The 13,334-nt window shown below is 63.7% G+C and overlaps 1 protein-coding gene across 4 annotated transcripts in view; it reads left to right on the top strand.

The window, feature by feature from the left end:
• The first annotated feature begins 1,644 nt into the window (after positions 1-1,644).
• CTBP1 (C-terminal binding protein 1) overlaps positions 1,645-13,334 on the top strand; it is a 21,629-nt gene continuing 9,939 nt past the window's right edge. The window contains exons 1-3 of one of the 4 annotated variants that reach the window (XM_035005491.1): positions 1,645-5,250; positions 6,176-6,371; positions 8,003-8,157. In XM_035005491.1, the coding sequence (XP_034861382.1) occupies positions 6,365-6,371; positions 8,003-8,157 (162 nt within the window). In that variant the 5' untranslated portion in view covers positions 1,645-5,250; positions 6,176-6,364. Of the gene's footprint in view, positions 5,251-5,991; positions 6,372-8,002; positions 8,158-11,306; positions 11,670-13,334 lie in introns of those variants that run through there. The other 3 variants (XM_035005490.1, XM_035005492.1, XM_035005493.1) reach the window with 3 other exon arrangements.

Below are 13,334 nucleotides of genomic sequence, written 5' to 3' on the forward strand. Positions count from 1 at the left end.
CGCCCGGCCGAGGCCCTCGCCCAGCAGACCCTGCCCCGGGCAGCCGGTCCTGGCGCCTCCAGACCATAGCAGTGATGCCCCCCTGCCCCCAGCTGGCCGTGCCGGGCGCCGAGCCACAGGAGGATGTGGTGGGCCGGTGGGGGCGGTGAGGAGCCCCTTCCCGGGGGGTGCGACCGTGGTAAGCCCGAAGCACCAGGAGCCTGTGGGGAGCCTGTTGTGGCAGAGGGTGGCTTCTCGGAGGCGGAGGGGAAGGCTGGTAGGGGCCATGCTGTGGACTTCGCGTTTATGCTGAGGGTCTTCAGGCTGTGACAGTCTCTGGGTCTTGTTTCTGAAGCCTCTGACGGTGGTGGGGAGGGGCGTGCTGTCCTGGTGGGAGCACATAGGACCAGGGGGCTGCTCTGGTGTTCGGGAGACCCGGGCCATGGCTTTGGAGCCTGGGGCCCGAGCAGTGGGGAGCACTTGGGGGTGAATTCTCGGTGTTGAGTGTGGGACGCTTGTCAGAGTTGCAAGGGGAGGCGTGACCGGCCAGGGACGCGGGATGCTGAGGTCAGGCGTGGCTGAGTCTCGGGCACCGCCCCCTGGGGTTCCTGCTGGTGCCAGGGAGCTGCTGCGGTTGGTCTGGGGAGGGCTGGGCGCCTCGGGTGTCCCCAGGGTGTCCCCAGAGTGTGCCGCCTGCACCCTGATCCCTCCTGGGGCTGGGGGTGGGGTAGAGCAGGAGGACGGCCTTGTGGTCAGCTGGGTGGGGCTGGGCGTAGGAGAGCTCCGCCCAGACACCCGTGGGTGGGGCCCTGGGGGCCCCAGTCCCTTCCCTTGCCCCATTGCCTTTAAAGTGAACTTTCTGGCCAGCTTTAGGCTCACAGGAAGATGATGAAGGCAGCCTGGCGTGTGTCTGTGTCCCTGCAGGCAGCTCCCTGTGCGGGGCGGCACAGCCCAGGTCCCGCCGCCCCCTCCTGCTGCTGCCTGACCAGCGCCCGCCTGTCCGACCTGGAATTCTGTGCGCACGTTTGGGACAGCGGCCTGTGCTGGCGTTCCTCGTGCCCTTGTGCGGGGGTCTAGCAGCGGGGCGTCTCCTGCAGCCCAGTGGGTCCTGCCGCCGCCCGCACCCCCAGCTCCCGGTGAGGGCCTCCTGCGTCACTAGCCGTGCTGACCGCCATGGCCCCCCCCCCCCCCGCTGAGTGGCGGGGATGCAGGTGTGTGCACTTGGTCACCTCCCACTGTGGGCCCCCAGCCCCCCAGGGCCACCGCCGCACCGTGCACAGCTCACCGTACGCGGAATAAAGCACGAGCTGTGTCGAGGTGCTTGTCAGAATTCGCCCGCTCCCCGCATGCTCGCGGGGTGCCACAGCCGTGCGTGCCCGGCGCCTGCCAGGTGCGGGGGATGCCCACAAGCCCCTCTTCTGGTGAGGCTGAAAGCAGCCCACGTGTCTGTCCAGAGTGGGACATCAGAGTAGGGCAGGAGGTGGCCAGGGAGGAAGCCAAGGGAGCCTGGGAGTGTTGAGCAGCGGGAAGGGCAGGGGCAGCGGCAGCCTGCAGCCCGTGGGAGGCGCCCAGCCTATGTCCCACCCTCCCAGACCCCCGGCCAGCTTCTGAGCCCCACCCCTGACACTCAGGCCCTGTCCCTGGCCAAGGGGCTCTCGTACCTGCTGTTTCGGAGCAGGTGGCTCCCAGGAGCCTTGTGCCGGTCACTGTGGGACGGGCACTGGGGGGACATAGAGTGGGGCGGAGGGACACAGGCTCACAGGGTGTGTAGGAGAGGGTCCTGCACCTCCCCGGGGTCCGCCCTTCAGCTGTCCCTTTGTAAATGTGGGGCCACTCCCCTGAGGGCGGAAGGTGAGCGGAAGCCCCGGCCTGCGTGTTTGGGGAGCTTGGGGCAGTCCTGGGTGGTTTCGTCAGAAGCATCTGTACCACATCACTAAGTGTCCCCGAGGCGTCTGTTCTAAAAGAGTAGAAAATAACTGGAGACAGCACATCGGTTTCCTTGGCTGGGTGACAGTTTGGGTTGGTTTCTCTGAGGAGGCAGAGTGCCCCTTGGACATTACGTAACGCGTGGCCCTCCTGATGGTCTCCCCGCGGTGCAGTCTGAGCCGCCGCGGCCATGCTCCCGGCAGGACCTGGGACAGCAGTGTGGGGGCCCAGCGCCTGGGGGGTGGGCAGAAGGCAGCCGGCCGTGTGCCGGGACCACCCGAACCTGCCTCCGCCGTTTAAATGCGTTCAGATAGTGTACGTTTTGCAGTAATGTCTTCAATTTTGCTGTCCGTTTTTTGTGTTTTTCACGTTCTTTTTAATGAACGTCACGTAGTTTTTGTGATTTTTTTTTGCGGCAAAACTGTCTTCCGGATAATTAGGCACACAGGGCAAATGCTTGAGAAAAGATGCTTTCGGTGAAAATATCAGACGCAGTTGGGCAGCGGTACACGTGGCCTGGTGGCCCTGCGGCCCCCGATCCCCAGCCCTGTCCTCACCACCTCGGTTTCCGCGTCTGTGTAGCGGCCACCCCTGTGTCCCCGTCGTCCTTTGCCTGTGTCCGTGGGGCTCTCCGTGGTCATTCTGGGCAGTGAGATCACCTGGCGGGGCTTCCGTGGGGCACGTTCCAGGAACGAGGCCGAGTTTGGTGGGTTATCGCACCGTGGACGTCCCCCAACACCAGCCTGGAAGCTCCTTGCGCTCACTCGGTCTCATTCTCCCAAGCACAGTCGGGCGGTGGAGTCCCGTGGTGCTCAGTGCTGCTGGGCTTGGCTCAGCCTCCCTGGCCCCGGTAGATGCCGTCGTGCTGTCCGTGGGGCCCCGGGGCCAGGACGGGCCGGGGCCAGGCTCACCTTTGCCTGCGTGCAGCTGGGGCCTGAAGTCACCATGCGTCTGCCCGCCGGGCCCAGGGACCCTCAGCCTGACCCAGTCTGGCCTTTGAGCCCCACGCCTGCCGGCGCTCCCCTGGGTGGGACACGCCTCACTGCCCCTAGTAAGGGGGCCGAGACGCACCCTGGCCCCTTCAGGCTGCTCACGGGCTTCTGAACCTAGGTCAGCTGATGGCAAAGCAAAGCTTCCTTTCGAAATCATTTTCACAGAAAGGGTGAGCCGGGGGCATGGTAGAGCACAGGGTGAGATGCTCCGTGTGCCCGAGGCGGGTCTGGCTCTCCTTACTGGGGTTCACACAGCCCCGGGCCCTTGGCGTGGAGTGAGTGTGCAGATAAGAAGGCCGCCACCCACACACACACCACCAGCCTGTGCCGTCTGCCGACGGCCACCCCGAGCACGGAGGACCCGGCTGGGGACTCTGGTTGCTTTCAGGCACGCCTGGTGCTTCCTTCTCTGGGCTTTAGGAAGAACACTGAAGAAAGCCTTGCGACCGCTGGTTGGCGTGACCCCTTCCTAACTCCCCGTCCCTTGCACACGCTGAGTGTGATCCCGTGGGGCCCTCCAGGCGGGAGGGCAGACGGGCTGACCGCCCTCGGCTCCGTGGAGGTGACCACTGTGGTCTTGCCCGGCAGGATGCCGCTGCTCTTCTGCGGCTGTGGTTGGAGTAAGTGTGGGCCACCGGTGGAAAGTAGAGGGCCAGGGAGACGTGGCGGGATTAACTCGATTTGGGTTGCAGGTCTTGGGGTTCTGTGGCGCTCCATCCCGCCTGTGCCTGGCCACAGCCACGGGGTGCGAGTCCACCAGCAGCTGGGGCACACCCTCCCTCCCTCGCCGTCTGTAGGCACCCAGCCGCGCGGGATTCCCGTGAGGCCCGACCTCCGGTGCTGCCACTGGGCAGGTGCAGGAAGCCCCGAGGATGCCAGGCCAGCCAGCCCCGAGGGCTTTATTCAGCTGCTGCTGGTTGACACCTGACCTGAGGCCTGCCTCCTTGGGGAGGCCCGCGTCCTTGGGGCAGCCCGTGTCCGTGGGGTGGTCTGTGTCCTTGGGTGGCTTGTATCCCTGGGGTGGCCTGCGTCCGTGGGGAGGCCTGCGTCCTTGGCGGCCAGCTTGCTGCCAGGGCCCAGACACCTCACGCCTGTTGCTGGCTCCATGCTCACTTTGGGAAGGTCGAGGTAGAGGGTGAGCCTTGCCTCAGGGCGGGGAGAGCTCCGGCCGGCACAGCTGGGCCTCTGACCGTCTGGGCCTTGCGCACCACTGCGTCCTGCTCCTGTAGAGGCCGGGCCGGACAGTCAGCGAGGGCCCCTGCAGGTTCTCTGGGGCCTCAGCCTGTCACAGAGTAGCCCCCTCCCGCTTTATGAGGTGTGAGCGACATTTCTTATTTCATGACTCATCGGGTATGTTCTTTATGGAACAAAGTTAAATCAGAGGTGGGTCCATCGTTTGCAATTTCCCACGTTTTGTATTTTCTTGAGCCGTGTATCAGGAGAGTTCGGGCCCTTTGGGCCTCGAGCCCCTTCTGCCGCCGGGCTTGACCTCAGAGCAGCATTGGGGTGGGCCTGGCGGGGGACGGGTGGGTCTGACCTGGGCAGAGCGTGTCACGGTCCCCTGCCTGGGGCCCACCAGCCGCCGCCCACCTGCCCCATGAAGGACTCTTAGCTATGACTGGATCGACAGGAAGAGGGGGCTCTGGTGCCCTCCGCTGAGAGAGGGTCCTACCTCCCATGGAAGGGGCAGCTCAGCCCCCAGCAGCACAGGACGGTGCCAGTTTGGCCAGGCCCAAGCTGGCCGGCGGTCACTGGCCGGCACCCAGCTACGGTGAGCTGCGTCGGGGTGGGGAGCAGGATCCTGGCATGGGCGGTCTGGCCCGGCCGGGGGACGGGCCTCAGGGCACGCGGCCTCACAGAACTGAGGAGGAGCCACGGCTCTGTGCAAACCCCGGGCCACCTGCCAGGCCTCTGGCTTCCTCCCACGGTCTGGCTTCAGCGCCCTCGGACCAGGGGGCCCGGTGTGGAGCCCATCATGGGGACAAAGGCCTGTGAGCCATCCTCTTCTTGGCAGAGAGCTGGTGTTCTCAGCCAGCTGGGAGCTGGTCCTGAGGGGTCAGTGTGGGGGCTTGAAACGCGCAGAGGGAATCGAGGGGAGAAGCAGACCGTCCCCAGCATGGGCCTGAAACTCCCAGCATGCACAGCTGCCCTCCTGCCACCGCACGTCCTGGGGTTGCTGCAGGCTGCACGTGGCTGGCCTGGCCGTGGCTTCTCCATGGGCCAGTCTGGTTCCTTCGTGGTTGAGCCCAATCAGCAGAGGACTGCACCACCCGAGGTTTGGGTCATAAAGCACACCCACACTCGGGCGGGGACAGAGGAGATCAGTCAGAAATCACGCCTGCAGAAGCCAAAGGTGAGCGTGGCCGTCCGACCCCGCCCAGGCTTGCAGGTCAGGACAGCAGATCGCCCGCCCTTGGTGTGGATGGGGTGGTGCAGCAGGGGTCTGCACGGGTTCCGTGGGCTGCAGGCCCGTCCCTGCTGGTGCTCGTCTATCCGGTGTCCCTGTGGCCAGCAGTGGGGGGGGGGGGGGGGTGCATCCAGCCCCCACATCCATGCAGCCTCCCACCCTCGTGGCACTCCTGCTCCGTGTGGGGCCTCCCAAGGTGCACGCCGACGGCACTCTGGGTCTCAGTCGGTGTGATGCCTGGCTACGCCTCGGGGGCCAGCCCCAGTGCCATATTCTCATGCTGAGAGCAGGGGTCAGGTGCTCGGGTGGGTCCGGAGCACTCCTGAAACCTCCTCAGCCTGTCCCTGACGGGTGTGTGACCCACATGCGTGCTGTTCTCCATGTCTCGTCAGGGGAGCTGTGCCTGAGTCGAGTGCCTGTCCCTGGGGGGCACTGTGTCCCAGTCTGCATCCCCCGGTCCCCCTCCAGGTGGCCTCATCCGAAGTGGCCTCTCCCTGTGCAGTCACAGGCCCGGCAGGCTGTCGGCAGCGTGAGCTAGAAGCTTGCAAAGCGAGCTGGCCACAGACCAGAGACCCACACTCGCAGTGCGTGGACACTGGTGGCACGTGGGGTGGGGTTCCCGAGAACCTGGAGGAGACGTTGGGGCCGGCCCTTCAGAGGAAGCCTCTCGCTGCACCTGCATCCCAGCCGTGCCCACGGTCCGCTCCTACGCCAGGCGCGGCCCCTCCTTGCGGGCAGGTCCCAGCCTGGCAGCTGCAGGCTTGGGTCAGAGATGCACTGAGAAGCTTCACCTTTGTGGACCTTCTGGCATCTTTGAGTTCTAGCTGGCCCTGGATGGTATTTTAACGTGTCTCTTGTGTTTAATTTTTAGTCAGACTTTGACCCCGGCGCAGGCTTCAGTGGTCGCCGAGGATCAGGAGCCTAAGAGCTTTGGTTCGAGACAATTAAAGACGTGGGATGAGGATCCAGTGACAGGACGCGGTTCTGCCTGGGGATTCTGAAGATAAAACGCTTTGAAAAGTCGAATTCATGGTCGTGGAAGCCGAGCCCATATTAAGAAATGTCAGGTTGGTAGGGGCTCCTGGAGTTCGCAGCGGCTCGAAGCTGGTCCCCGCGTGGCCGAGCATGGGCACGGTGGTCCTGTCCGTTCAGTGCAGGGCGGCCCGAGCGCCGGGAAGGGGCTGGCAGACTCCCGGGCTTCCCACGGCGTGTGCGGCGGGTCAGAGTGGCGACAGTCCCCCCAGGCGGCAGAGCACGGGGCTTCCTCGGGGGTCCCATCAGAGGCCTGAAGCCCCAGGTGGGCCAGGCCCCAGGTCGATGCTGGGTCTGTTCTGGTCGTCCTCCCGTGAACTCAGTGCTGGGCTGGGGTGTTACCATGGAAACCCGAGGCCTGTTCCGGTGCCAGCCGCGTGGTCAGGAGGCCAGTGCCTCCCTGGGGCGCGGGGCGGGGGGTGTCCTGGCGCTGCATCTTCTCGTGCGCTGCTCACCGGGTCACGCGTGCTCTCGCAGGACGTGCCCTCGCGCCGGCGGCAGCTCCAGCCCGCACTCTGCAGCCTGCCTCCCAGCCTTGGAAGCTGCCGAGGGCTGAGGGCTCCCCTCACATGCGTTACATCGGTCCGTGTTTTTTAGAAACTAAAGCCGAGGGATGCTGCAAGTAGGCATTTTCCAGTTCACGTGAAAGCGACGATAAGCCCATTCTGTGCCAGTAACTAACAGTTCTACATGAAACATCACCATTCCCCAAGTAAAGCTGGAGAGGTGGGTGGCGCTGTCCGCATGAGGGCACAGCTCCATGCTCTCTGGAGACGGTGCGTGTCTGCCCGGCCGAGGGTCACCCATCACCCCGCCAGGTGGGAAACACGCCAGGGAGCGAGGGAAGCGACTGAGAAGGGGTTCTGGCCTCGCAGACCCCGCACCAAGCTGCCGGCTGGGGCTGCCGGGTCTGTGCGCTCACGTGGTGGTGGGTGAGCCGTGCGCCCCCGGGCGTGGCTGCCTACTGGGCTCTGGGCCACGGGCAGCCAGTCGTCCCCGCCCCCGGTTCTCATCCTGCGCCGCAGTGCTGCCCACGTGCTGGGCAGGGCGGGTCTTTGTGGGCCGTGGGTCTGGGCGGCGTGGACGGGGCCACGGGCGGCTCGGCAGCTACCACTCCTGTCACCTGGGCGGCCCTTGTGTGTCCGCTTGGCCCCGGATGAGGCGTGGTCACCTCCCGTACGGAAGGAGCTTTTAACAGATCTTAATCTTCTTGTCCCGGCTGTGTTCGGTGTTTTAACCCTTCCCACCTCTGCTCCGTTTCTTCCCTTAAACCTACAAGTGAGATGCTGCTGGGCGTGGGGGGATGGTCCTGCAGGGTTTCTGGGCAGCCACGCCGCAGCCGTAGGCAGAAAAGGAACGGTGGGTGTTGTTGTGAAGCCGGTGACGCGGCCGTCTGCGTGTTCCACGGTCAGAATGGTGAAGACCCTGCGGGGCTGCCACGGCGCCTCCACGCACGTCTGGGCTCTGAGTCCTGTGGGGGTGGTGCCGGCCGGCGGGGTCGGTGGGCTGTAGCAGACGCTGGCTCGCTCTTCGCAGAGATGTTTTTACTCAGGTTTGACGAGATCCAGGCATGTGGACACCTGGGATGTGTCGGCCGTGGGTGGTGGTGGGCCGCGGGGGCCGCGAGCTCTCCGCTGGGGCTGAGCGTCTGCTCCTCTCTCTGCAGGCGTCCGACCCCCGATCATGAACGGGCCCATGCATCCCCGGCCCCTGGTGGCGCTGCTCGATGGCCGGGACTGCACGGTGGAGATGCCCATCCTGAAGGACGTGGCCACGGTGGCCTTCTGTGATGCACAGTCCACGCAGGAGATCCACGAGAAGGTGACTGTGGGGGTGCTTGAGGGAGCGGGGAGGGCAGGCGGGTCTCAGGTGAGTGTGTCTGCTGCTCCCGTGCCACCCAGACCTGTGGCCACTGTCACCCCCTGCCGGACGTGGACCTAGGGCTACTGTTGTGGCTGCTTGAGCCACTGTGTTGTAACCAAGTGTTCCTGCAACGTGGCGCCTGGGGCCGTGGATGTGGCCAAGCGCAGTGGGGCCGATGAGCTGCACTGTCCTGGTCCCACGTTGGTCACCCAGGCCACCCGGGCTGGCAGTCAGGCACGTAGGCCTGGGTGTCTGCTGTTCTGGAAGCGGAACTGACCAGCCCTGGGTCTGGGTCCTGGCGACAGGACGGCGGACGCAGCCGCATCCTCACACTGCCCGCCTTCCAGCCTGTTAACGACCGCATCAAGCCTTGAACGGGGATTCCGCTGTGCGGCGGGCACCCCGCGGGAGCAACGGACAGTCCTCTGCAGGGGAAGGTCCCGTCGACAGAGCCTCAGGTCATCCCAGCACTCATTTCCTGTTGCGCGTCTGTCACGGGATCTGAGGACACGGGCAGAGAGAGAAGACTGAGCTCGCAGCCTCACGAGGAGCTGATGACCACGGGAGCAGCTTTAGTGAAAGTCTAGAAGACCCAGAGGGTCCCCACGCCACGGGACGGGATGGGCCAGGAGGGCGGGGTGAGGGGCTGCAGCCGAGGGTCCGGTGCCACTGACTGAAACCTCAGGACCCGTGGGGTCGGTGGGGAGGGGTGCAGGAACAACAGGACGAGGTGTCGCAAGCCGGCGGACGGCGGTCCCCCTGGAGGAGGCATGCGTCGCGACACAGCCGGTGTTTATCCCAGAGCGGCGAAGCCCAGTGTACGCTGAGTCCTGCCCTTGAGTGTGGCCGCCGTCGCGGCCCTGCTCCCCGGAAGCAGGAAGAGCCCGGCGGCCTTCGGCAGCGCGGGGTGCCCAGCGCCTCCTGGGCCGTGGAAAGGAGCGTGTGCAGCAGGGGGCCGGCGCTTGGGGGCACGGTGCTGTGCGCTTCTGCTCGACTCGGAGCAGGGTCACAGGATGGAGGCGGGGAGCGGGTGGTGCGGGCCTGCTCCAACTAACTCGGGCTAGAGCCACCCTCCTGCGCGCACGCGCACGCGCGGGGCTGGGGGGCGGCTCTCGGCAACTTTCTGTGCATTTTAAACAGTTCCAAACTTTTTTTAAAAAAATTTTAAAAAATAAACTATAGGGAATGAAAGAGATCTACAGGTAGAAATGTTTAAAAATCATGAGCAATATTGAAACAAGTTCTGTCAATAAATCTGGAAACTAAGACAGAACGGATGTTTTCCTTTAAGATTGTAACTTACAAAGTGATCTCCAGTTCACGTACAGCCCAGAGCAGCAAGTCAGACCGCCGGCGAGGGCGGGGACACTCAGCGTGCTGGCGACTCGCCCGAGCCAGCGCACAGACGGCGCCCCTCGTGCCTCCACGGGAAGCCGTGGCCTGCCTGTTGGGAGAGCGGGTGAGTGCGTAGAAGAGCCACCCTGCGGGCGACGCTCTGGAGGGGAGAGAGCATTAGGGCCCCCGGTTGGAGCCCTCGCGGGACCCGGAGGAGCACCTCGTGCGGCCAGTGGCACGGGAAGGCGCTCTTGGAAATGAAACACACACGTGAAAATTTAAATTTTAATAGGAAGCTTGGAAGACACAGTCACGGGGAGCCTGGGAGAAAGATGGGAGCGAGGAGCTCAAGGACAGCCGCGCAGACCCAGGAACCCACGCCTGGTGTGACTTGCAGCTGCAGGCCTCAGGGATAGCCCATGTCCCAGGGGAAACGCGCTTCCTTTCCCAAGCCTTGCTGCTGGTGTGGACAAGTGACGGTCCAACCAGAAGAGCCAACGAGGCTTGCGTGCAGAGAGCCGCCTTCTCTCTGCTGCCTGGAAACCAAACGTGATGGCTGGAGCCCACGCAGCCACCTGGAGCGTAAGGGGAACCGTGCTTGGGAATGGCCGAGCCACAGGATGGGAGCCCTGGCCCCTGCTGACTGTGGTGCTAACCGAGGGCCCCGGACCACCTGTCTGCCCACCTCGGCTTAGAGGGAAACGACGCATCCCTGTGGATCAGGGATTTCTGCCTCCTCGTAACTAGCTGTATGGCAGATGCTGAGTGTTCCAGAGGAGAGACCGTGCCGTTCTCAGCACAAGGTGATGAAGAAACCTTCAGAGCTCAGTGGAGACCAGCTCTCCCAGCGTGAACCCAGGACGAGTGTCGGGGCCACAGGATGCTCTGCTGCTCAAGGAGCAGATTCTCCCAGTGTCACCTGCAAAGAGACAAGAATCAGACCAGCCCCAGGCCGGGTGCCTCAAAGCTTCTGGGGAAAACAGCTTTCAGCCCAGCGCTGCATATCCGACCGAACCGCAGGAACAGGGGTGTTTTCTGTTACTCTCCCGGAAAGCTCTTTGAAGACCGACAGCTGCAAAGGAAGGGGCACTCATGAGAAAGGGCCCCGTGGGGTGGGAGGGTGCTGTCAGCTGGCCTGGAGCAGGGGGTCCCCCAGGCACACGTCTGGGAAAGCAGGACACCTGTCGGGGTGGGACAATAAGGCGGCGCTTTGGGGACATGCCAGGGAAGACCGCAGGGGACCAGTCCCAGGAGGGAGGTGCTCAGGCTGTGTGAGAAGTGAGGGGAGCGTCCAGGCAAGTGCAGAAACAGGCCTGGAAGCAAGCCTTGGGTGGCGGAGGGCAGCAGGAGGGCCACGGCGACTCTGGGCAGAGAGTTGGGCCGTGTTGGTGCCCGTGAGTGGGTGGGACAGATGCCCTGGGGCAGGGGAGAGGATGGGGAAGTGAGCCCTGGCACGGCCACACGTGTGCACACGTCGCAGCAGATGAATTGGGGGAGCTTCTGGAGGGGATCTGCTTCTTACCTGAGGCACGTGGTACAGAAAACGGTGCCGCGTACAGGAAAAGGTGGTCTGATTAAGAGGCAATCAGAAACAATCATGTGGCGAAAGAAGGAACACGTGAGAAGTGGGTGGACGTTGGCAGCACCTACAACAACCAGGGATTTGGCGGTAGATGCTCAGGCTCCCGGCAGAAGGTGGGTGACGGAGGGGGCGTCTGCGCGAAGACAGAGCGGCCACCGGGAAGCAGGGGCTCCCGCCACACGTGGCCGCGCCAGGAGGCGCGAGGCGCCACCCCTGCTCCGTGGGGGGCGTGGCCGGGCTGGCTGCGCAGACCTGAAGGATGCAGTGTTCTCTGGGCCTGCGCGCGGCTGTCTCACAGGGAAGCGTCTGGAACCACGGGCAGTGTGTTGGAGGCACCGTGCCAACGCTTTTCTGAGCTGAAGCCGCACAGAATGACCCAGAGAGTAAGTAAAATCCACAGAAGTCACAGAACACTTGTGAATCGTGCATCTCTGTGTGTGCAGGATGCGAGCGCAGCCCCCACCTCTGGGACGGTGTGGTGGGTCCTGGCCAGGGCCCACCAGCAGGCATCCTTCTGGCCAGCCAGACCCGGCCGCCCTGTACGTGCTGCCCGGTGAGTTCCCCTCCGGCCCTGCTGCCACTGGGAGCACCCGGGGCCTGCGCTCTGAGTTCATTCTGCAAGGTGGGCCCCATGGGACCCCGTTTCGGGGTTAAGGACACAGGTCACAAGCCTGGTCACACAGCTGGTGGAGGGGTATGTGAATGGACATCTGCTGGTTTCCAACTTACGGAGACAGACTGGGCCCTGGGGATTCCTGCCAACTTCGTCCCCGGGAGGTCTGTGTGATACCTGGGGGTATCCCAGCCACTTTGCAGTCATGACAGGGAACGTGAGGAAGCTGCAAGGAGAGTGGACCTAGGGGCTGGATGGAGCAGTGCGGTGGCCCAGGCCTGCGTCCCTCTGGACGGAGCTGCCAGTACCTTATACCAGTACCTGCAGCTGAGCGGGGCCTCCCTGGCCCAGGGTCAGGGGTAGACAGCCACGGAGCAGGTTGCATTCCCTGTTCTGAGAATGCTTCACTGGGTACCACGTAATTAAAAATACGCTTAGGAGAAAAAGGTTAGGACGTGAAAAAATAACTTACCAAGACACGTATGTGGGCAAGTCACCCTCAGAAATGCAAGTTAAGGTAAAAACAGTAGATGTCAGTCTGCGTCCATCACACATTGCGTTTTAAACCCTGGACTGCCCAGTGTTGCACAGTCGGTGCTGATGGGTAGTCCCACCGCCAGGGTGCAGCGAGCGGCACTTCCCGGAGCCCCGCAGCGGGTTCTCCTGTGGGCCTGCTAGTCTCCACCCTAAGGACTCATCTCAAGGAAGCCGCGGGATTTTACCACGGCTCGGCTGGCAGTGGAGGCCGCCCGAGCGCCCCAGCAGTAGGGAGCGTCCAGACAAGTTATGGGTCGTCCGGGTTGGGATGTAGCACGGGGTGGTTAAAGTCATGATTTGGAGATTGTTTACTGCCGTGGGTCAGCGCTCAAAATGAAAAGAAGGTTGCCATCTGCACACACCACCGGCCTTTGCTTTGAGCATCCTCCTCCGCGCCTGTCCACAGCTGAGCCTCCTCTGCATGGGCATCTCGGGAGGAGGCCTGCATGCGTCCAGCTGCCGAGCCTGGAGACTCAGGCTTACCTCTGGAGCTTCCCCGAGTCCAGGGCCGCTCCTCCTAATGCTGGCTTGGATGCGTCTTTCTCTCTGTTCCCACTGCATGGCTGTCTGCCCACAGTGGGCACCGACGAGTCTGTCCACTCGCCCCCCACTGCTGTGGCCACCCTCCTCCAGTCCAGCTCGGCAGAGGGTGGCCAGAGAGCTCCTCCTGTGGTATGGTCAGCCAAGGTCTGTTTTCTCTCCTCTATCCCAGGCCCTCACTGCATCCACCTCCTAGCCGGCCTCCCCATGCGCTCTGCCCTGTGAGCACTCACTGCTACCCAGCTGTCACACGTGGGTCCTCACCCCACCCACACCAGGTGCAGTCAAGGTACCAGGAGTCCATGCCTGTGCAGCCTTGATGTCCTCCCGGGAGTCCAGGACTGAGATTCCTGGGATCTTCAGTGCAGGAACTGGAGCTGAGGTTCCTGGGATCTTCAGTGCAGGAACTGGGCCTGAGATTCCTGGGATCTTCAGTGCAGGATCAGGAGCCGAGGTTCCTGGGATCTTCAGTGAGAAGTGTGGGATCAGGAGCCGAGGTTCCTGGGATCTTCAGTGCGGGATCAGGAG

The sequence above is a fragment of the Mirounga leonina genome, unplaced genomic scaffold (genome assembly GCF_011800145.1).
Source record: "Mirounga leonina isolate KUSES-001 unplaced genomic scaffold, KU_Mleo_1.0 Mir_129, whole genome shotgun sequence".
Classification (NCBI taxonomy): domain Eukaryota; kingdom Metazoa; phylum Chordata; class Mammalia; order Carnivora; family Phocidae; genus Mirounga; species Mirounga leonina.